At 44.2% G+C, this 25,111-nt stretch overlaps 1 protein-coding gene across 6 annotated transcripts in view; it reads right to left on the reverse strand.

Moving 5' to 3' along the window:
- Window positions 1–25,111, reverse strand: part of NEXN (nexilin F-actin binding protein) — a 308,884-nt gene that overhangs the window by 44,834 nt on the left and 238,939 nt on the right. For 4 of the 6 annotated variants that reach the window (XM_069641661.1, XM_069641660.1, XM_069641657.1 and 1 more), the window contains one exon: window positions 726–794. The exons of the other annotated variants lie outside the window; for them this stretch is intronic. In XM_069641661.1, coding sequence (XP_069497762.1) covers window positions 726–794 — 69 coding nt within the window. The remainder of the gene's footprint in view (window positions 1–725; window positions 795–25,111) is intronic. 6 annotated transcript variants of the gene reach the window in all.

Here is a 25,111-nt window from a genome sequence, read left to right on the forward strand (position 1 = left end):
GGGGGGTGAAATTTGCAAGGCAGGGGCAACGTACGGGGCATTTCCTGTAGCAAATTGTACAACTTTAAGTAGGCCCAGGTATAGGATGTGTGTGCATTATTAGAATATAACAATGAAGAGACAATGATGAAAAAATTTAGCAGCCAGTCCCAGTCCCCACTGCAAGAAGAACCAAAGCACTGCCATTTCATAAGTGAGGCCTAGCCTGCCACATGCCTTGGTGGAGGTAGAAGCACATTATGGTAACTAGTCCTGAATCACTTTCCCTTCCGGGCAGAAAGGCACCCGCGAGCACAGCTCGTAGTTTGCCTGTCCGGAAACTACAGTACTGGCATGCTTACCGGTACCATAGTTCCCGGACCGGCAAACCTATAATATGGCCCAGCATCTTGAAAGGTGTAACACACTAACCAGAAGATCTGACTATAATAATATTGTAAACTGTTCATATCTATTCATGTATTGGACGTGAGCACGATAGATCGGACCCCTCTTATCTTAAAGCATTGTAGAAACACTGGAAAGTCCAGCATTTGAGGTTTGTTTGAAGTCATCTTGGGATGCTGTTTACCGAAAGAACTTTTAATGGCAGGTTCACATTAAACATCGGAACACAGAAGAAGGTTCAGAACACATATGTTAGTAAGTATGACAACAACACGGATGCCATTAGACACGCGTGTTAACTGAAGGCAAGCACAACTTTGTTAGTGAGTAAGCCTTACTTCATGAGCTGCACAATTCGCCATCTTTGAACTCTCCAAGTCCTGGTGCATGCTATCCTGGTCTGGACTCTTAAAAACAATTGGGAAATTGGGAAACAGCTGAATAATGCATACAAACACCATGCATGACATCTGGCTGCACATTTCGCATAGCTCAATAAACGCTGCCTCTGGATTCCCAAGAGTCGTGCACACTTTTCACCACATCTCAAGATGTCTCTGCTGTTCATGCACAGAATTCAGTACAGTTAGATCTAACACAAACGAAGCAAGCCAGCATTTGTGATGGGCACAAGAGTAACCAATCAGAAATAAGATGTTGCATTTGAAATAAAAAGCAGCCAAGACATGGTAGTCTATCAAAAAGCGCAAAGCTGCAAGCACAGAACTTGGCACTGTCCCAGAGCGTGCAGTTGTTTGTCTTCATGTTTTGATGTTAGATGCTACTTCCGTATGGCTGTTCTCCACACCACCCTGCTATACTTTCCGTCCTTACCTGGGCCCCCTGCTAACCCTATGTAGATGTCACCAGAGGTCACGCCTGGCATTCACGTCTCTACCTTGTGGCAACTGCTTCCAAATAAGGCTAGCCAGGGGGAAATCCTATCACAAAAGAGCACAGGTCTCCCCTTGAAAGCACATGCAGCTGACCTGGGCATATGTGAGGCGTGGCCTGCGTATCAAGGATGGCCCTTATAATTGAGACTCTACTGAGTGCGCGAAGGGGCACGTGCAACCGTAAGTAGAAGTGTGAGGCTGCAGCTTTGCATGCAATCCTGTATCTGGACATATGTCAAGGTACCTCATCTTGTGGGACGGGGATTGGCTGCTGATGCGTCATCGAGGCACTGGATGCTGGACTGGGACGCATAAGACTGGTTCTAGGCATGTCAGGCTTTACCTACACATATAACATTTGTATCAGGGGTATGATTGACGTCATGGGCAGAGAACTCTGAACGCACCTCCTCTAGTTTGGGCTATTAGGTGTCGACACCGATAAGCCTACACCTTTATATTGAGTACGGATAGGGAGAAATGACATATGAGGCGGGACACACAGCTTGTAGGTGTTGTTTGGTTATTTGCCCACCCATTGATTGCCCATGGCTATGCTGATCTCTATGGCCATTCCCACCCAGACCCTACCCTCCAGGCCCAAAACATCTCCTCATGGGAACTCTTTGAGCTCGTTTTAATCAAGACTTGCCATCAAAGTTTGCACTCGAAGTGCCTACCAGTGTTTTTTCAAAGCAGTCTTTTGAGAGTTAATGACTTAATTGGAGTTGTAAATCCGCTACTGGTGTAATTCAAATGTGTTAACTAGGTTGCCTTCAGCCCTAGATGTATAAGCACTCTTCACTGAAGTCCTGTTAAAAACAAGCATTGACATTTAGAAATTCTACCTTTTAGAAGAACCCAGTGGAGGTGACAGATGAAGTTTGGAGACAAAGTGACGTTTTTCATTGGGACAACCAGCATCTAGCACCTAGCATACTGCAGCGGCAAAGGTACACAATGGCGCAAGTGGGCAGGTCATGAGATGGCTCCCGCTTAGGGCAGGCATCAGGCACATCACGCACTAACAGACCACATGACCGTCAATAGACCTCACACTCTTGCTCTGACTTGGAGGTCAAAACAACGCTACCACCACAACCTTTATTCATCACGCTCGCATCACCCCTGTTATCCATTTACTATGCCTACTCCATTTCTTCCCCACCTCACTTCACCCAAGCCATCTACATAGTCTTCTCTAGCTAGCTGCTTCTCAATTTACTAGCCTCTTTACTGCGAAAAATGATCAACAATGGTGTTAACTGGTAGCGTGGCTCTCGCATTCACACTGCCGCAACAAGACACCATTCATGCTTTCTAAATAAGGAGGCCCACACGGTCACTTCCCTTTCCTCCCCGTCTTCCCCGTCACATCCTTTCCCTGGGTCCCCCCCCACCCTAACCCCGCCTCCCACGTAAAGATGTGGATTGGGTTGAAACTGGAACATGACAAATGGCAGGGGTTACGTCCTAAAAATAAAAGTGGGGGGACTCATCAACAAACGCAATGGAATGTGACGTCACCAGAAATTAACATATCAAGGTGAAATATGCACCTTTCATTACATTGGCTTTGCATAACCACTCAAACTGCACAGGACGAATGATATTTGCCTTTAATAAAACCAACACACAAACAAAACCAAGAGAGGATATTTTCATCTAATAGTGTTTTTGAAAACGTTAAAAGGTGAGCATGTTTTAAACTCCAAGAACCAATACAAATGTTTTTCCTGGAACAGGGACATTGCACCGTTAGTTTTTTGTTTTTTTTCATCAGGTTATATTGTGCATTGGTGAAGTGTCCGACCTGCAGACCGTGGTTCGATCACTGAGATCGGCTTTAATTCATAAATTCAAGGAAGACTTTCAATGTTTCTCCTTTCAGCTGGGTGGTGTGGGGGGGCTGAGTCCACCCTCTGAAAAAAGACCCCGTCCACCCGCGTTTATCCTCGACTTGAGCCCTGACAAATGGGGCTCTCTTTCCAATGCTAAGCAATCTTTGCATATATATTTGTCACATTTCCTTTGCTCATGGTTATTCTCTTCTATTTGTGATCCAGAATTACGTGCATGCCTCCACTGGCCCAGTCCCTAAAGAATCCATGCCTGTTGCTTTTAGTCTGAAAATGTATCGACCTTTCCATCGTTTTAAGGTTCTTTTTTGCCCGTGCACTCTCCAGTGCTCACTGAATCTTTCCCTACATTTTCAGAAGATGGAACCATTCTACCTATCATTAAAAAGTGTTCTCTTTATCCATCTGTGCTCACTACAATTATAAGAACTAATGAGATATTTTGCCGGCATTGGTGCTCGCTTATCAATATATCACTTTTCTCTCCTCTGCAATCTGCATTTCCTTCTGCTTGCTGTACTGCAGGGCGGCATTAGGGCAAAGCAGGAAAGGGAAAGGTGGCAACGTGGAAGACAGAGGTGGAATCATCAACTGACATTTGATCAGACTTCTGCTGGGTTGCCCAATGCATCAGGATTCTTGTAAGCATGGGGTCTGGCCAGGGACGCCATTTCACCAAAATGCGAGGGGTAGCAGTAGTGACATCACAGAGCCTCGATCTCTGATGACATCACAGGAAGTGATGTCATTAGTACCCCTCCCCGAAGTGACATCACGGGAAGCGATGGAACATGGCCTTTCAGCTCTTGACAAAACAGGAAGTGGCATCATGTAGCATTGTTCCAAGGTAGACTACGAAAAATATGGTTACATTATCACTGTAATGTGATATACATTTCATACAAGAATGTATTACCATATGTATCGTTAATATCAGTGTATATAGGCCCATATTGCCAACTTACTGTGAATGCAAACGGACGTCCAAGGCCAAATGGTAATGTGTTATTATATAGCACTTACACGTAAGCGCTTTATATAGAACAAATATGCATACATTATCACCCAACCTGTGTAAGTACTCATTTATCAACCTCAGAAGGATGAAAAGTTGAGTTGGCCTTGCCGGGATGCGAACCTGCACATCGCACACACATCACAGCAGCGAGCGCTCAACCCACTAAGCTATCCTACCAGCTATGGTTATCTTACCGGCTATAGTAAAATGAGCAATTACATATCTGAATGTTCTCAAAGACAGAAAGCAAATTACACTCTTTAGTGGATACCATTAAACTAGTAACTGAGATTTAACAGCAGGCTAGTTCATCTGCAGGTCTGGTGCAAAATTTGGCCACACGTCAAGCCTGCGTGGATCTACTTTACAGGCTTTATAGGATGGCAAAATACATACCATTGGGAGGGTTCATCACTGTATATTAAAGAATTTAGAGTAGCGCACTGAAAGCAGCGCACTCACACGGCATCCCGTTCTCTGGGCACTCGTTACCTCATACATGCAAACAAACATCCTCAACAGCAAGCCATGGAGATAGGAAAGATAGACACACTGCAACACAGCATTCATTGGGGCACAATAAAATCAAGGGCCAGTGTATGTGCTATGGTCAAAAATGTGTACATGGTACACAAGATTTCAGGCAGAAGGATTGTGTCACGTGACCGAGGACACTGAGATGAAATGTCTTGTGATGATCGTAACAGAGACAGCGGCAGAAGAAACATGCTACAACTGCAACTTGCGAAAGCAAAATACATAGTCCGAAAAGGATGCTAATCAGAGGCGTAGCCAGGATTGTCTAACAAGTGGGGCCTTAGCTAATATATTTGGAACACCGCACTGAACTGACATTAACATCTATAAACGCCCACACAGTGCTTTGAGTGGGCATTTATATATTTCGGGTGGGACTTGCTAGCTCAGGCCCTACCCTGTCTACGCCTCTAATGCTTATTCTACTATACACGCTTTTTGGAAGTATTTGTCTGCATTGTGAATTTGAGGTGTTTAAGAACAGACTAAATCAGTTACTCACCCCCTGAAGTGTGCCTGAAATAAACCTTCAATGAGTCTATCAATAATTCCAAAAAGACAATGGGCCTCATTACGACCCAGGCGGTAAGTTACCGCCTGGGCCGTGACTTTACCACCATGGCGTAAACTATGTTTACGCCATGGTGGTTGGCGGACTTACCGCCCCATTCCGAGGTTGGTGGGGCGGTAAGTCCCCAATCCCCATTTACCCTTCCCCATTCCCATTTTTGCCCCATAGGGCATAATGGGAGTGGGGAAGGCGTTAATTACGCCACCGTAAATTACGGTGGCGTAATTAACTCCATGGTCCCTTAGCGCCATGGATTTTAACACCTGCTAAAAGCAGGTGTTAAATCCGCCATGGCGCTAAGGGACCTCGTACTCAGGCGGTAAGGGTCGGCGCTGTTTACGCCGCCGTAAAACCCTTCCCGCCTGAGTCGTAATGAGGCCCATTATTTGTTATTCCTATTCTTTCTTAATTAGGGTCACTGCTCAAAGTGTTACACTTGTGGAACCCCCTGCTTTTTTGAGGGGCATCAACAAGAAAGCCAGCCACTCCAGAAACAAAATGCCACATAGCGCTGGCCACAGTCCAGGCGCTTCCATTAAAAAAAAAAAAAAAAAAAAAATAATAAAATGATTATTTTTTTTCTTTTTACTAGGGGTAGAAATGGAGACCTCAGGGGGTCACAGGTGCAACCCCTAGCGACCACCAAATGATGTCCCTGGGTCGGGCTTTCCTAGTGTCATGACTGGCAGCTTTTCCAGTGATGGCCTCTCTAGGCCCTGATTTGGAGAAAAGAACTTGAAAAATACTTTAGTGTATTTCTATTCAAACCATGCATTCCTCCTAACTCTATTTGATGCACAGCCCTTTAATAGTGTACCATTCAATTCCCAGCTTTTGTTTTATTGTATGTTTTAATAAATTATTGCACATCAATATATAAGCCCCCCCCATCACTTTTGTCACTCTGCAGAGTGACAAATAAGAAATCGCACAAATTTGTAATATGGGTGGTGGTTTATATGAACTAGTGTAGGTGACGATGCGCATATGAAAAACAACCCGAACTGTCTAAGTGACTCTTGAATTTTAAAGTGATAACCAAGTGACTGTACTCAGGGCTGTTGGAGGGTTTGGTGAGGCCTGGGGCAAAACATTTGGTGGGGCCCCTTTGCTGTTTTTTGCACTGCTCCAGCGGAACCGTGAATAGGAGACATGAACATTTTCCCTTTGAGTTGTGTGGATGCCGCTGATATTTTGATGAGTCTCTCTGCAAGCAGCTCGGCTAAGCTAAAATCTTGCTGCTGTTCTACTGCACTTACCATCAAAAAGGTTTGTAAGGTAAATCTGGAGACTGAACTTACTGAAATTCTTGCAAGGATCATGTCATGGTTTCCCAACATATAACATCTTCCGCCAATATGTAGAGTCATGAATCCGAAGCCTATCTTGTACACGCCAGTAAGATGAAATCTTTCCACTTTGCTGCTAAGCTGAGTGGTAGTATGACATTGCAATACCCCATTAACTAAGGAGCAGCCTTTCTTATTTCATGTGTGTTTTGTCTTTCTTTCATGTGGTCTATTTCCAAAGGTACAACTGGAGAGCAGTGTTTGTCTATATAGGCCAGGCAGACTGGATGCGCCAGACCCAGAGCATCTTTAGAGTCAACGGGATTGTTTTAAGTTTCTGAGGTCTATAATTTTGTGCAAAATACCCCATGTTTTGATGTCACTGTGGCCTAGAGTTTCCCGTTTCCAGGCATATAGTTGCTATTATATTACATATTTATGTGTAACACTTCACGTCTGGCTCCTCCTGCTTCTAAGCGCTGTAAAAATAGTTAGTACGATCAAATGTCATACTAATTAATAAACCATAGAAAGAGGAAGGGCTCATTCAGAATACCTACATTTCCCCGAATACCATTTCCTCGAATGGGAACTCTTCGAAGTTTTTTTCCTTTGAATTTGGTTGGCAAAGTGGTTAAATTTAAAAAGATAGATGGGGTGGCGTCAGGATATAGGATAAGGTAGGAGGATAATAAAAAAATTTGAATAAGAAATAAATTGCAACGATTTCTCCATTAGGAGAAATGGATTTGGTGAAATCACATACATCCGGCTGATTCAGCCTTGCTGAAATATGAACCTGGAAAGTGCCAGCTCGCACATGTCAGAATTTAACTTTTAAGTCGCTGAGCTATCCAACTGCGACACAAGCATGCTCTTTAATGAACTGTGCATGTAAATAGAAACATTTATTAGGATACCTACCCACTACTCTTTCCTGTCAACTCTAGCCCTTTAACAAAAAAAAGATAACACTAGTATTATCACGTTTACTAGAGGGCCATGTAATAATCCTTCTGCTTCTAAGCACTGCGATTATAACCGTTATATTCTATGACAAGACGGAGGCGAGCATTATGCTTATCTCTTTAATTTGCCACCAACATAGCAATTCAACTTTTAATAAACTTTTACAAAAATAAATGTTTCTTTGCTTCCATGAAAAAAAGAAATCTTTAAAGTTTAGAGTCTTTGTAGAGACTCTTCCCTGGTCTCCTACAAGTCCCATGAGCCTCCTGGTGCTCAGTAGTCCTTCCTCCACCAATCCGGAGTCTGACACCCCTATATGGACTCTCCACACTAGGTCCTTTCCTCTTTCTTTTTGCTGCCGGTATTGGGAGGGAAGACAGCAAGATTCCTTCTTCCCCTCCCGGCCGAGGTTCCCAAGAGATCGCAGACAAAGAGGAGCCTTCAAGCAGGCAGGCGCCACTGGCGGTGAGTACACCAAATATGCAAGTGGGGTGCAGCGATGCTTGGGTTTTACAAGCCGTAGCAGGTTTGCGCATAGAGTTTCTAGGCGACCCCTTTCAAGCCCAGGAGCCGCAAGCTATTCACCTAACAGCACAGGAAGCAGCGCTTCTTCAGAACGAGCTAGTAAAGCTTCGCCAGAAAAATGCGATAGAGCGCGAGTTGCAGTCTTCCCCGGGGTTTATAAGCAACATGTTGCTCGTGCACAGAAAAGAAAAAGTGCGCCCGGTTATCAACCTAAAGAGCCTAAACGAATGGTTAAAATACAATCACTTCAAGATGGAGGGAATCCATCTTCTCAGAGACCTTCTGCGCGTGAGAGATTGGTTAGCACGTCTGGATCTGAAAGACGCATACCTCACAGTGCCCATAGCAGAAGACCACCGCCGATTCCTTCGTTTCCGCTGGAACAAAGAGGTGTTTCAAATGTCTTCCCTTCGGCCTCGCTTCAGCCCCATGGGCCTTCACCAAATGAAGCCAGTGGCAGCGGCCATAAGAGAAAGAGGTATTCGGATCATAATTTATATAGCCGATATCCTGATCCGGAACCAGAGCAAGGACGCCCTGATCACCGATATTCGTTGGGTTTGCACCTTACTATCTTCCCTGGGGTTTCTAGTGAACCTCGACAAGTCTCAATTGCAGCCACTTCAAAGAGTGGAATTCCTAGGTTTCACCATAAACACAGTAAAAGCAACTCTGGAACTTCCGAACCGGAAAGTAAAAGCAATAAGGAAGGAGATCAAGTGAGTCCTAGCAAAAAAGACCATCTCGCTACGATATCTAGCCAGAATAGTGGGACTTCTAGCAGCTTCTATCCAAGCAATTTTCCCAGGGCCCCTACATTACAGAGCCCTCCAGAGACTCAAGATCAGACACCTGCAAGGAGGTTTAGGATACCATCAGCTAGTTACCTTAGACAGCGAGGCAATTTCAGAGCTTCACTGGTGGCTGCAAAACATGGAAGCCTGGAACGGTCGAGCCATCTTCGGCGACGTTCCAGATATTACTATAGAATCTGACGCGAGCAGAGCCGGATGGGGAGCAAGGTGTGGTCAATTAGAAACAGGAGGGAAATGGTCAGAGAACGAGTTACAGCTCCACATAAACTGTCTCGAGCTTCTAGCAGGCTCCTTTGCAGTCCAAACTTTCACCAAAGACAGAGTCAAATGTTCAGTGCTGCTGAAGATGGACAACATCTCCGCAGTACGATACATAAACAAACTAGGAGGTACCAGATCGAGAATGCTAGCGGAACTAGCGAAAGATTTCTGGCACTACTGCCTTCAACACCAGATAGCAGTAGCGGCGGAGTATCTTTTTTTTTTTTTTTTTATTTGTAATTTACAGTTTTTTTACAAACTTTTATTACAAAATCCTCAGAAAATCACATCTCCTTGTTAAGTTCATCCTTGTCATCAGTAGTCCAACAACATCAAAAAGAGATAACAAAGGAGTTTACATGATTAAACAAACAAGAAGAGCAAAAAAAGCATAACAGAGCAGCCTCCATTCTATTCACTAATCGGCTTCTCTGATGTGGATAGAACACTGTCCAACAGGTTTATAGCTGCACAAATTAGATGGACTGAGTTCCCACTTAGGATTCGCATCCATAAGTCTTCTGGGTTTCCAGTTGAAGGTGCAAACTGGCCCATGAGTAGGGATCTGATTTCCTTTAGTGATTGACATTCCGTTAATAAGTGCTTTACTGTTTCAGTATCAAGCCCACAGAGCTTACATGCGTTGTCTGTGATATTTTCCATATGTCTCACAAGCAGCATGTTCCGTGACTTGTAGATATTAGTTCGTAGACGGAAAAAGCGGTCTCTATGGAGTCGAGATGGAAATTGACAGAGATATTTTGGTGGATTGTCTAATTTGTTAATTGTCGGCCCCAAGTCCATTGCAGTTGCCAGCTCGTAGTATTTATCTAAATTTTGTATCCATAGCCACTGCCTCAGTTTTCTCCTTGCAATTTGTGGCCACTTCAATAGCATATCCATTGTAATGTTTGCAGACTGCATATAGATTTTTATTCTTTGAGACCATTCTTTCAATAAGTTTACTTGATTTGTTTTCCCATGCGGAGCAAAGATTTTGTATGCAGGTTCCACATTGTTAAGTTCCATCTTTCTTAGCAACGCCATGGTTTTCCAAATAACTATGCCGTACAGAGGCTCCACTGCAAGTTCATGCCGCATTATTGTCATTGATAGGTATTTTGGTAGTTGTAACACACGTCGCCAAAAAATACCTTCAAGTTTTGTCCAGATTTTTAGGTCAATGTTCCAGCCTGCCTCTGCGCCAAATGTGATAGCTGGGATAACTTTTTGGAGATAGAATGTGCGGACTGGAACAAGCGTAAATTTTCCATATAGCATGTGGATTCTTGCTCCTTGTAGTGCCAGGGTTCGCGTTCGCTTGTCAAGTTCATTAACCCAGCTTCGTTCTCTGATTGAAGTGCTTATTGAGATTCCCAGATAACGGATCACACTGACTTCGTCTATTGGAACCTTATTAAAGTTCTTGTTTCTTGCTCCCTCTATGTGACCAAATTTCATGATCTTCGTCTTTCCCACGTTGATCCTAAGGTCATTTGCTTCCATGTACCCTTCCAAGGCACTTAGGAGACGCTGTAGGCCGATTGGTGTTCTGTCGGCTAGCACCAAGTCATCGGCATAGATCAAGCAACGTATTTGATGTCCATTTATTTTAGGGGGAAATGAATGTGTGCTAGCTAAGGCTTCCGAGACATCAGCAATGTATAACTTAAATAGGACCGCAGCCAAGGGGCAGCCTTGCTTCACTCCTTTATTTGTTGCGATCGATTCTGAAAGATCACCATTTTCATTAAGCCTTATTCTTATTGTGGTGGATTCATGTAAGGCTTGTATTGGATTTAACAGAGAGAGCGGGCATTTTCATTTCTTTAATTTTGCCCAGAGCATCTCTCGGTTTATGGTATCGAACGCTTGTTGCATATCAATAAAGGCGAAGAACAGGTTTTCCCTCTTCTGAATGGCTTCAAGCTTCAAGATGTTCACTATAACGAGGTTGTTTTCTGTGCCCACTCCTTTCGTGAAGCCGGTTTGTCTGTTGTCATCGATTTTGGATCTCCGAGCCCATGCTGTTATTTTTTGTTGTAAGAACATTGCAAATACCTTCCCAATGGTATCTAGTAGAGTGATTGGGCGATAATTGACAGGATCTTCTCTGTCGCCCTTCTTATATATTGGGACAATTATTGCTTCCGACCATGAAGCTGGAATTTTCCTTGTTTTGGCAATCTCCTTAAACAGCTCCGAGATAAAAGCTGACCATTCGTGTTTATGTTGTTTTAGCATCACGTTGGTGATGCAATCAGGGCCGGCTGCTCTTGAGTTTTTCAATTTTGATATTGCACTTGCTATGTCCTCTTCAGATTCGATTATATCCCAAGCAGTTAAACATGGCTCGTTTTTTACTTCCAGCTCAATTGGTTGTGACGTGAGTAGTTGTTCAAAATGCCTCACCCAGTTGGCTTCCGATACACCATTGGCCATAGTACTTGCGTGTTTTATACTGCCTTGGTTCAAGATGTTCTAGATGTCTCTGGTATTATTAGTTTTAATCAGAGCTAGCATTGCCTCACCTCGTTCTTGATTGCGCTGCAGGTTGAAGGTCTTTGACCAATTGCGATAAACTTGTTTACTATGTTTTATCATAGTAACTGTATTTGTGTTGCTTCCAGACCTCAGCTCTCGTAGGTCTTTTCTTAATTTCAACTTTTCCTTTCTCACGGTACTACTCCAGATATGTAAGTGATCATGTTCTTGATGGTGTTGCCTTTTATTTGTCGAGTTAGTATACGGCAATAAAGCAGTGTAATTTGGTGTTTCCTGGCTGTCTTTGGTTTGTGATTGAAAAACAGCAGTAAGGTTCAGGATTTGATTTGCTTTTATCCTAAGTCTGTTACGTCCGGAATTTACTTCCAGCTCTGTACATGCCGAACCTATTAGTGTCTTACAGCTTGGATGCCAAGACATGATCAGGAGAGAGTGATCACTACTGTTTGAGGGAATTATCGCCAGGTTGTGAATTAGTTTTGTCACATTATTAGACGTCCAAATATAGTCTAAAGTTTTTTCATAACCCATATTTCGCCAGGTGACTTGTGGCGGTATGTCTCCCTTCACGTTTCCGTTGACCATTGTACAGTCTCGTGCCTCCATTGCGTCGTTGCATCTTGTTTGCCTGGAGCTGGCTTTACGATCTTCAACTCGGGATACTTCGATTAATTCTTTTTTTCCATTAAATCATGCTAGGTTTAAATCTCCACATACAATGATCCATACATTTTGATGGGACGACTGGTTCTGGTCTATTAATGTTGTTATGGAGCCAATGAATTTGCTACTAGTGATCTTGTTTGGGTTCCAATAGACATTCAGTAGCAATAGCTTTTGAACTTTCTCTTTTTCTCCACTCTTTCTTTCAAGTAGGGTCACTTGTACATGCTGATTTGGATTAGTTGATTCAGTGACTTCCCAATTTGTTCCTATTTTTATCAGCATTAAAAGACCAGAAAAAGGACAACCTGTTATGTTTTTATCGGCAGGGTTGATCAATATATGATAACCGTCCTTTACCGGTGATTGCCGCATCCAAGTTTCCTGCAGGCAGATGGCAAAGTTGTTGGTTAGGTCCACTGGGAAGCCGTTGTATAAGTGACTGAATCCCCTGGTATTCCAGGAAATAAGGGTGGCCTCGGCATCCTGTCCGGTTGTGACTAGTTAAAGTCTCCTTTTAGCCTGCAATCGCAGCTCTTCATTTGTCGCATTTGATGAGTAGGTACTCAAGTGGATCGTATTTGAGCTCGACGTTGGGTCAGGGATCTTTTTTTTTATTCATTTCTTTCCTCGCGAGCTTCAGCCAACGGTGTTGACATCTCGAGTTGTTCAGAAATCTCGAACCCCAGACGTAGCAGTTCCTCTTTCGCGGTCAATATAGTCTTTCTGACCGCTTGAGAGTTGATGTGTAAGAGAACACTATCAGCTCGTTCTTCTGACGTGTATTCGACAATTCGTATGTCATCAGACTTAAGGATCCTTAGTGTCGGAACTGAGTGAAATAATCGCATTACATTGCCTTGGTTCAAATTTACCTCTGAATCATCATCCAATACGTTGATTATTTTTATTTTTCCTGAGGCACCTGTGCTTTGTCCTGGCCGGGATTTTGACATTTCTTTTCTTGTTTGATTTTGAGCTGACGTATGTTTTGGATTTAGTGCCGTTTCCAGTTTCTCTTTTATGAAACGGTTATCGTTCGGGTGTCTGTCAGCCATTTTTGTAGCTGCTGCCTGAGGCAATAACTTTTTGTTGTCTCCCATTTGTTTTGCGACAGCCCTCAAGTATTTCGTGTTGCCTTTCTGCCTACCCTGATGTTTTTGGGTGGAAGCTTCCAGAATGCTCGAACGTTCGGATAAAGAAATGTTGGTTTCGTCTTGAGTTTCATCTTCTCCAGAAACATTGGAATATGTGGAGAGGTTGCACAGTTCCTGAATGTCATCGGATAATGAATCACTACTTGTGTCTGAATCGATTCTTATCCGTTTTTTTGGGTTTAATTTAACAGTTTTACGTACCCTTCGGACCGGATGATCTCTAGGACCTGTTTCGGTGTCTTTTTCCTTTTCCTTTTCCAATGTGTCCACATTTACTTCTTTTGAACCATTTACGATCGAAGATTTGTTGGTCATTATGCCCACTGCGTTTTCTCGAACAAATAGCTTTGGTTTCGGGGGAGTGGTTAGGTTTCTGATAAATTTCCTTGAGTTTGAAGTTTGGTTGTTAACTGTCATGTGTTTTTTCTTTTCCTTTCGTTTTTTTGGGATAACTGGTGCAGAAGTGCCAGGGACCGCAGACTGTTTAGGATCAGGCATTTTTCCTGATAGGATGTTTTTTGCTAGTCCATGGAAGATCCCAAACAAGGCCTTGATGGTTGAACAGCTCGGCATACCTGACGGAGGCTCCGAAACTTGTATCTTCAAGGTCTCTTCATTTTTCTCTTGGACGTTGATAGAGCGCTTTTCTATTGCCATTGCAGAAGGGGCTGTGACAATTGCCTCTTGGCAGCTGGGTACAATTTGAGTACTTAGATTTGCGTCTACCGGATGGAGGATTACGACATTGGAAGCTTTTTGTGACAATATTTCCTCTCCTTTTGGTTCTGAGCCAATAGGAATAGCAATAGTATTGGGCCCATCGTCCATTTTAACTGCACATGAGTTTGCCGAATTTAGATCCGAAAAGGACTTTTTCATAAAGTCTAACAGATCATCCATTTGTTTTCTTCCTTCATTTGTCTGTTTTTCGATTAACTCATAAATCTTTCTAAGGCCATCATCTATCTCTGTGTATTGATTATCTTTTTGTTGTTGTTGTATTTGTACTAGGGTTTCCATTTTTGAAACTTTTTCCACCAAATTGCCCAAGCAAGCTACATTGTTTTGTGTGGCTTCATTCAAGTTATCGTATAATTTTATGAAAGGAATTAGGGCCAAGGAGGTTGCAGCAAGTACATTGTTATGAATCTGGATTGCTGCTGCTACAGATAGATTTGATTTTGCTTCATATTCCTTATCAACGGCATTTGATGATTTTTCTTTGGCTGGTATTTTTGAATCCATGCAGTCGCAGACCAGATGTGAGTCTTGAGGCTTTAGCAAATGCACAGCGGTTACACTTGCACCATGGTTAGTTGGAGTGGAACAGTTTGGTGCATTTCTGTCCCTTTTATTTTGCCATTTCTTCCCGTGTCCGAGTGATTCACTAAGAGAGTTCCCAGGTTTTTCACCAAATGCAAGGATCTGTGGGAGATGATGTACCGGCCTCTCGGTACTCAACTCGGAATCCACTGTGTGTTCTTTGTTCAGCTGACAATGTTCTTTACCTTGTAAGTTTACGCGGCTTGAGTCTGTGTCAGTTACTGACTCTGCAAGTACCGGATTTCTACAGCTATTTTTGTTGTCCTTCATTTCACTCACATAGCTGTCTGATAGTTTCGTTTTAATATTTTCAAAATCGGCTTGTACTCTCAGGGTAAGTCTTGCCTCTCGACCTGCTAAATCAATGCCACTATAATTTAGACTCTCCGTTGCATTTACTTGTGGAGTCACTTTTCTCTCGCCTTCCATTTTTTTTTTTCAAGCTTGCTTGTTGTTTCAGAGTCGTGTTTGAATGGCAACTGTATTCAATAGGCAGCGTGAGACGCAGCGGTTGTATTGAGCTAGTTAAACGTGCGATATCTTCTCGATTACTGCAACATGGTTCCTGTTGGTGGGTGTCGAAGTTAAATATTTTGGGATTTGATGGAGTTTGTGATGTTTCCATGTTTAGTAATTCTGCATCCGTCACGTCGAATGGGGAATAAAACAGGTCTTCGCCTGCTTCAGTTCTTCCTTCTTCTGATTGTAATTGTTGCGCTGCTGGTATTTTCGTATTACCAACTGTTTCGCATGCCATGTGCTCATTTTTCTCATCTTGATTCACTTGTGTTGCAGTCAGCGCCATTGAGTTTGTTTTGCCAAGAAAGTCCATCTGACTGGACGAGACCAACAAGCCTGGTGCCCGTGCAAAACTTGTTTCACTGACATTTTTTGACGATTCAGTTCTTTAGTTTTTACTACACTTGTTTTCTTTATTTTTCATTTCATATAGCCTCTGATTAGATGTAATTATGGACTCTGTGCTGATGGCTATTGTGGGCGCGGGATTGATTTCCATGGCGGCCAGCTGTAATTCACTCATCCGAGACCAAGGCCTTTCTTCCATTGACCTTGCTCCTGTTTGTATAAACAAGGGTTCAAGGAGACAACGGGCAGCCAAGTAAGCGAGCGCTGCAGGACCGTTAATACTTTCAGAGGACGTGTGTGATCGGGGAGGCATGTGGATGGTAGGAGGAGGCGGCGTGGAATGTTCAAATATACGCGCGGTAGTGACGTGAGCTGGGGAAACCATAAACTCACCGCGCGGTCGCTCACTCCCCCTCCCCACTTCCTGCTCGCATGTTTTGTTTGCTAACAAAGAAATGTCATATAAAGAACTTTCATGCACTCCAAAGACTTTCTGGCGTTTCATTTTTGCACTGGTGCATGCGGTTGAAGCCTGTTTTGCTTTTAAACGTGTTTGAGGACCCGTATCCATGAGTAAAGTCTTACCTTCCCCCTGACGTCCTGCCGCGGACTGCAGCAGACTGAAACTCTGCACGAAACTCTGCGTGCGCTCCGCGCTAGATCGGAGTTTTTGAAGGAAAGTTGGGCTTACTTTCCTTAAAGCCACAGTTCCAGTTCCACAAAAAAAACGGGACAGAACGAGCAAAGCAATAAGTAGCAGCAGCTCCTCTCTCCTCGAGCACTGCAGCAGACTGAAACTCTGCACGAAACTCTGTGCGCGCTCCGCGCTAGATCAGAGTTTTTAAAGGAAAGTTGGGCTTACTTTCCTTAAAGCCACAGTTCCAGTTCCACAAAAAAAACGGGACAGAACGAGCAAAGCAATAAGTAGCAGCAGCTCCTCTCTCCTCGAGCACTGCAGCAGACTGAAACTCTGCACGAAACTCCGCGCGCGCTCCGCGCTAGATCGGAGTTTTTAAAGGAAAGTTGGGCTTACTTTCCTTAAAGCCACAGTTCCAGTTCCACAAAAAAAACGGGACAGAACGAGCAAAGCAATAAGTAGCAGCAGCTCCTCTCTCCTCGAGCACTGCAGCAGACTGAAACTCTGCACGAAACTCCGCGGCGGAGTATCTTCCAGGAGCCCAAAACGAAGTGGCAGACTGGAATTCCAGGTACCTGACAGATTCCAGTGACTGGAAGCTGCTTCCCCAAGTTTTCCTCAAATTAGATCAATTATGGGGTCCATTACACACAGATCTGTTCGCATCCAGACTGAATGCTCCGACAGCCAAATACTTCAGCTGGAGGGTGGACCCGGGGGCAGCAGGGACAGATGCATTCCTCCAGTCATGGGCGGGAGCAGTGCACTGCGAGTTTCCACCTTTCATAATGATCACGAGACTTCTAGCGAAGGTTCGCAGAGACCAGGCAGAGCTAGTTCTAGTGGTTTCCCTTTGGAAATCTCAGCCTTGGTTCCCAGTAGCGATGGAACTTTCCTCGGATTTCCCGAGGAAGATTCCTCATCGGCCAGACCTCCTCCTCAGCCCAACCGGCCAGAGCCATCCTCTGATAGAGGCGCGCTCCCTGCAGTTCATAGCCTGCCGAATTTCAGGGAGAGATGGGAACTGCCAGGAATTTCGCAGATCGCTGCGGACTGTATCAGAGATTCCTGGGCGCCTTCCACCTTTAGAAGCTATAGTTCGGCATGGGATGCCTGGGCTAGATGGTGCTCAACCTTACAGTTGGATCCAGTTTCTGCACCTATAGTACACGTCCTAAATTTCTTAGCAGGCAAATTTCTCGAAGGGTGCGCGTACAGGACCTTGGGAGTCCATAGGTCAGCGTTATCTGCAGGACATGCGAAAGTGGAAGAAGCACCAGTAGGTGAACACCCGGCAGTCCACAGGCTTTTGAGAGGAATCAAGATGAAGAGGCCCCCAGAGCCCACGTATTCTTCTCTATGGGACGTCCGTGACGTTCTCAGATTGTTTTCTAGCTGACCAGAAAACAGCCAACTGTCCAGATCCCAGCTTTCTGGGATCTGCCTAACAGCATGCAGGAGAGTTTCAGACGTGAAAGCCTTGGAGATAGATAGAAAGATCTTTTATCACCATGCAGTGGCTACTGCGACAATTGCTAGATGGGTGAGGGAAGTTATGCAGTGGGCTGGCATAGATTTAACGATATTTGGAGCACATTCTGTTAGAGGCGCCATGGCTTCTAGAGCTTTCTCCGTAGGTGTGTCCTTGCAAGACATTATGAAAGCAGCAGATTGGTCTTCAGAATCCACCTTTAAGACTTTCTATTTTAAGCCAGTTTCAGAGATGGCTAGTAGGGTGGTTCAGAGCTTTAAACAAGCATAATGCTCGCCTCCGTCTTGTCATAGAATGAAGATTGCCCATGCTAACTGCACTGGTCAGTCTTGATTCTATTAAAGACAAGGAGGCGAGCATTATATCCCACCCAGATGAATGCGATGAAGTTATTATGCTATTGAAAGTATTTGGTACCAAAGCTGTTTATCAGTACATCGCATTCCCTCCCTCATTGTTATTTCTCTGTTTCTCGTAGGAGACGAACAGAAGCCTGCATGAAGATGCCAGGCTCTAATGGAAGCAAAATCAGTTGTCCCGTTGGACCTTTTGGATAGCAAGCTGCATCACCAGTTGTCTCAAGGGGAAAGTTGATGTTGGACAGTTATACAGACTCAGTTGTTGCGGCAAGCAAAGAAAGAGGAAATGACCTAGTGTGGAGAGTCCTTATAGGGGTGTTAGACTCCGGATTGGTGGAGGAAGGACTACTGAGCACCAGGAGGCTCATGGGACTTGTAGGAGACCAGGGAAGAGTCTCTACAAAGACTCTAAACTTTAAAACTAAAGATTTCTTTTTTTCATGGAAGCAAAGAAACATTTATTTTTGTAAAAGTTTATTAAAAGTTGAATTGCTATGTTGGTGGCAAATTAAAGAGATAAGCATAATGCTCGCCTCCTTGTCTTTAATAGAATCAAGACTGACCAGTGCAGTTAGCATGGGCAATCTTCATTATAAATATAACCCCCAGAGCCAATGCATTACCAAATGCTATGGGGTGCACATTTTAAGGAGAAATAGCCAGTAATATAGCACAGTGGGTTAAGTGTGTACTGCAGGACTTTATGTATGATCTGCAGTCATGGGTTTGGATCCTAGCAAAGTCTACTCTAACTTTTATCCTTCTGAGGTCTCCCAATGAATATGCATTTGCCGGCTAAGAATCATTTTTAAATCAGTGTTTTATGTAAAGTGCTTTGGTGAAAGTGATATATAAGTAATTGATTATTAGAAATGCCTAAATGTTAGCATCAATCAATCTAAGAATAGGCTCAGAATATTGTCCTGGACTTAAATTACTGTCGCTTTAAGTCTGACGTCTGCAACTCCTATTTAACTTCATACATGCCTATATAGAAACCCTATACTAGTGTTTCTTTGCTGCTTCGAGATGTGTGAATCTTAAACTTCGATAATGTTATTAGCAACTGTAAGTGTCCCCCAATCCCCCAACTATAACTCCTGGACATACCACTGTCCCACCTTACCCATCTGGCGGCAATGAAACCCATGAGTAAAACCTCAAAAAGAACTCACCTGGGCACGCTTCCTCCTGAGAAAAAGCAGTTTCGGTGCAGAAGGGGTTCACAGAAAGGAATTAGGTCCGAGATCATTCTAGAAGCAAGCCTCCTGATCATTAAAGAAAGCTGCAGACAGTCCAGGTGGCAAAGTGGTAATCTCTGTGCATAACAAAGTGGAGGCAAGCCCACAATGGGAACCACAGTTATGCTCCTTTTGAAGCCAGCATGCAACCTGCCATGTCCCTGATGAAGGGTGATGGGATGTATTAAAACAGAGGTAGCAGACACCTGCCTGATGGCACTAGCAAGTTAACACCTACCTTTGAATGTATCCACTTTAAAGTGTGGATACGCTCAGAGGTAGATGTCAACAAATGCACTCTGCCATAGGGATAATATTTGTGGCCCCTACGAGGCCATTCATAATGGCCCTGATTGTACTTCCTTAGCACTACAATGCCATATTGCTTCGCCATTGCTAACATTTCTGAGTCTCAGGATGCTGTGCCATTTGCACGTTTTAAATTGGTAGCCCTGATGCCAACCTGCCAGCTTGTTAAAGGGCACTTGCAAGCAAGAATTTGGACTTTGAGAGCGGTTCACCACACAATGAATGTGCCACACACAGATTCAGAGAAAGAAAGAATTGTTTATAATTTCAATTGGTAATCAAAGTGCCCTCAGGTTTACACGTGTTTCGGCTGCTCAAGAGCCTTTTTCAAAACAAATTGGGCAATTCAAGCAATCACTGGGTAGCAGTGTTCAAAAACACTGCTGCCCAACGCGGCGGCCAAATACTCTGCAGAGCCGACGCGTGAAATGACTTCATAACAGATACAAGGGATCTACCCATGACTTCACCGTGAGAAGGATTTTTGGAACATGCAAAGGAACATTTATGTGAATGATTGTGTGAATTGCCCAATTTGTTTTGAAAAAGGCTCTTGAGCAGCCGAAACACGTGTAAACCTGAGGGCACTTTGATTACCAATTGAAATTATAAACAATTCTTTCTTTCTTTGAATCTGTGTGTGGCACATTCATTGTGTCGTGAACCGCTCTCAAATTCCACTAACCAAGGAGGTAGGGGGTTTGGCTCATCCAAAAATCTCTGCACGGATGCGACACGGCCAAAAGGCTAATAAGTAATAAGGTCGCTGACAGAAGAAGTTGCACCCAAAAGGTACCCCCAAACAAATTCTAAGAATTTGGACTTGAATTAAATTATGCATTGCTGATTAGATTCTCAGATGGTACCCCACCCACCCTCACTCTCTACACCCACCCACCCTACCTCCACTCTCTACCCTTACCATCTACCCCACGTGCCCACCCTATCCCCGCCTGCCCACCCTACCCCCTCTCTCTATCCCCACCCACCCTACGCCCACTCTGTCTACCCTCACACACCGTATGCCCACTCTGTACCCCCACCGACTCTAGCTCCACTCTCTACCCCCACCCACCCTAGCCCCACCTATCCACCCTAGCCCCACTCTCTAGCAACACTCACCAACCCCTCCTTCACTCTCTCTACCAACACCCATCCACACCCACTCTCTCTACCCTCAAATTCCCTACCCCTATGTCTTTAACCCTCGCTTTCTACTCAACCCTACCCCCTCTCTCTTACCCCCACCCACACACCCTACCCCCCTCTCTATCCCCAGCCACCCTACCCTCTTTCTCACTCTCTAGCCCCACCTACCCTACTTCCATCTCTCTCTAGCCCCTCTCATCCTTCCTCTCACACGCTAGCATTATTTCTTACCCTCTCTTTCTTGCTTGTATTTCCTCTTGCTCATCCTCCATGGCACCCTCTATTAATGGCTTGCTCCCTTACTCTATTCGCCTTCTCATGCTCTTGCAAACCTGCACCCCTTGTCGCATCCTCATTTGAAACTTTGCACTCCCCTCCTTGCACCCTGGTGCCTATAAATACAAAATGCAAAGCACAGCCGTAAATGCCAAAACTCTTGGCTTTGCCTATGCTTGTTAATGCCATATATTCAGTTTCACTGGAGGGTTGGGGCCGGGGAAGGGGGTTCTTCACCATGGTCTGTGATTGGGGGTGGCTGCTGCTGGACTGAAAATGGGCCACTGAAATTGTCCTTCCCCCGAGGCGAAACGTTGCCAGTCCTCCCCTGCTGTACTATGTAATTTCCATTATTTCTGTTGCCAACTAACCCACTTCCTGTTCAATGAGATGTACATGCGGATTTGGATTTCCCTGATTACTCTATTCTCTTTGCCACCATATCGCCCCTAACACTCCCCAAAATGACTCTTTCTTGGTATCTGATGGCCTGATCTTCACTTTTCCTTTGCTGTCTTTCAAGGCTCAATCCTTGAGCATCTTGTTCCACCCGTCCATCTTCTATACTCCTTTAGTACCTCCTCTGGACCAACCAGTAATTTTAGGCACAGGTTTCTCACTTCTTGTCCCTTTTCACGCCCGGTTCACACTAACATGTCTAACTATTTAAAACGCGGGCAGGCTGGGCAGGGTGGAACGATCACCCACCCCCTTCATCTACATCAAAGGAACGCAGGAATACCTTTCTTTCCTGTTCCTACATACTCAATATATCTACCCACATGCATGGTTTACACCATTAGCTTCTCTTTTCTGCATGTAATCTTGGCAAAATAAGAGTTATCCTACTTTGCATTTCTCTGATTATATATTGTTGTGGTCCATAGCTGTTGCTATTAACTCTGCAGAGATTCAATCATGTCTAACTTTCTCTGCTTTTAATTACTAGTTTGATATACTCTAGTCTTGACCATTGTTAATTTATTTCTTGGGTTTCCTGCATTTATTGTATTTTTATTTACGTGCATTTTTAGAGCAGCCACCAGGTGCTGAAAAGATATAGAAAATGTTGTGCTGCCAAAGCAGCAACTTCAAAACCAGAAAGATGGAGACGATAACCTAACAGACAGGCTTTCACTACCTTCTGAAGTTTCAAGAGGTCATTAAAAACCATGATTGACAGTTGCAGCAAATTTCACAGCTTGGCCCTCAAGTAGAAAAACCTCCTCTGCTCTAGTCTGGCTCGGCGATATTTAGCTATCAGCAAAATGGCGCGGCTTCATATTCTTATTCCATTCGAGGGCTGAAACCATTTCAATTTGTGGAAAAGAGGGCCCGTTTCCATTAAGAGACTTGTGAACCAAGTAAGACTGATACTTGATCCTTTTCTTTCCACTGGTAACTGGTTAAGACTACAGAAGGCAGGGTCACATGAGCTCTGCAACCGAGGCTGCTCAGAAACCTAGCTGCTAAGGATAGCGCTCTTTGAAATTTGGATCATTCTATGCCTTGAAGGCCAATATTTCTGCTTTGCAATTGTCTATTTATGATGAAACCAGACGATTTACCTGCACATTAGATTAAATGTATCTGAAATTATATGTATGAGCTTGAACAGATTTAAGCCCGTAAAGGTAAAGTGCATCAATTTCCAATTTCAATTTCCAATAGGATCAGTGCCGGGAGCCAGAGCAGGCCAGTACTCTGAGGACCAGAGGTGACATTTGTCCACTTTTGTTGTTGTTTTGTTAAGGTATTTATTGAGCGCAAACCTAGCTTCGAGAAGCAACATAACACTTTACAGAGCTATACAACAATACACATACATAACAGAGCGCTTTACAGAGGTATACAACAATACAGATGCATAATAGAGCACTTTTCAGAGGTAACTAAGAGAACAGATATACAGAGGAGGGGTACAGCTGTACCGGGTGGCGGGGAGGGGAGGGGCGGGAAGCGTCTAGCGAATCAGGTGGCGCGAGGGGCGACATGATAGCCCAGGTGTTGGGGAGGAGAGACTCCTTGAAGAGGTGGGTCTTGAGTTATTTTCTGAATTGTAGGAACGTTGCAGCAGCAGATTTCAAGTCTGCACATGTCCTGGATTCTGGTGGTGTGTTGTCCACCAGAGATGCTGAGTTTCTCTGTGAGGTAGATGGGTGACTTGACGGCGACTGCCTTATAGATGATGCACCAAGACTTGAAGGTGATTTGTGCGTGCAGTGGGAGCCAGTGAAGGTCAATGAGGGCTGGGCTGATGTGGTCGTATCTGCATAGACCCTTGATGAGGCATGCAACCGCGTTTAGGACACTTCACAGGGGCACACGGGAGGACGACGGGAGGCCTTTGAGGAGTGCATTGCCCTGATCCAGGTGGGATACGACCAGTGCTTGATTGGTGGATCTAAAGCTGTCCGGAGGGAGGAAGGGCTTGACTTTCCACAGGAGGGAGAGCTGATACCAAGTTATCTGAGTTTTCTTAGCTATGTGTGTCTTGAAGGAGAGGCGTTTGTCGATGTGGTACTCGAGGGACTTGGCGCAGGAGATGATGACACTCAGGTGTGAAGTCCTCAGGTGTGGAGTCCTCAGTGTTAATGGCTGATAGACAGGTCTGTATGTCTGGGTGTTCGGTGTTGTTGGTGAGGAATAGAAATTCGGTCTAGGAGGGGTTGAGCTTCAAGTATGCACTGGACATCCAAGATTGGATCTGTGAGAGGCAGGTTTTGAGCCTATGGATGTCCTTGATGGAGTCGTTCTTGAGGTACATGTGTGTGTCATCGGCGTATTGGTGGATTTGGTCCACTAGCAAAAGTACTGAGACACATCCAACTGTCCATGGCTAAGAAAAACAATTTTAATTGATCCAGCTGTTGCAATGTGGTTTAGTAAGCTGGGCAAGAATTTGTGTGTCATCAATACAGGAGTAAAAAAGAAGCCAAATTACTCTACCAAATCATTAGCGGGGAAACACAGAGATGAAACAAAAAGGGACACAATAGAGAGCCATTTGTCGATCGCATTTCAGAGGTAGCTCATTTGGCTCAAACAGACCAAGGGCTATGGAATATGATTATCTCCCAGAAAAGATCTCCGCCACTCATGTATGTTATCCTGCTAACCAAATTGAAACAGTCAGTAAAGGAAAGAATTGTGGTCCATCATATCAATACTGGCAGACAAGTTCATGAGGACAATAGTGGCAATGTTTGTTTCATCTACAATGCCACTTAAGTTATGTAAGACCTCTATCAATACAGCTTCCGTACCAATGCCGAGATGTAACCCAGCTTGCTGAGTGTGTAACAGATTGTGTTCCTCACCTTCTGTTGGCATTTGGGTGGCAACTAGTTTTTCTAAAGGTATCCCCAGGTTAGTGAGCTCAGATATGAGCCAGAAGTGAGAAGGGGTCCGGAGGGCTTGTTTAAAAGGGGGTTGCACAGTGCTTTTTACTTTCCTTAAAGCCAAGGACATATCCTGATCTCAGCAACAGATTTAAAGTGAAGCAGAGGTCAGACAGAACAACAGAACTGATAGTTTGTTTATGATACTCGCTGGGCAATCATCACAAGGAAAGCGTGTGTCCATTCTAGTTTGAATAATCATAATTAACTGTACATCTTTCGATTGGTGGAAACTATTCTCTCCTCAACTTTTCACCTCTCACATTTGTATGTCTTTATTACCCTTCATTGTTTACCAACTCATCTTGGACTTAAGCTTTCTTTTATGTGTATTGTACTCAAGGGCGTCCATGCACTTGCCCTTCCTTATCTATTTTATTGCTAGATATAGCCCTTCCCTCTATAGTCTTGTTGACAGGCGAATGAATGTGTCATTCCTTAGGTCGGCACCTCCCCTGTCTTGATGCTACAGAAATGGAAGATGTGCATCGCTTATGGCATCTGACTCCTCCCATCCCCATACCGCAGATGCAAGAGATGATACTCACTAAGGCAACCCTACCGATCCTGCCCCAGAGGGAATCGCAGAAGAGCTGAATCTACAA

The sequence above is a fragment of the Ambystoma mexicanum genome, chromosome 1q, assembly GCF_040938575.1.
Source record: "Ambystoma mexicanum isolate Mex_15411 chromosome 1q, UKY_AmexF1_1, whole genome shotgun sequence".
Taxonomy (NCBI): Eukaryota; Metazoa; Chordata; class Amphibia; order Caudata; family Ambystomatidae; genus Ambystoma; species Ambystoma mexicanum.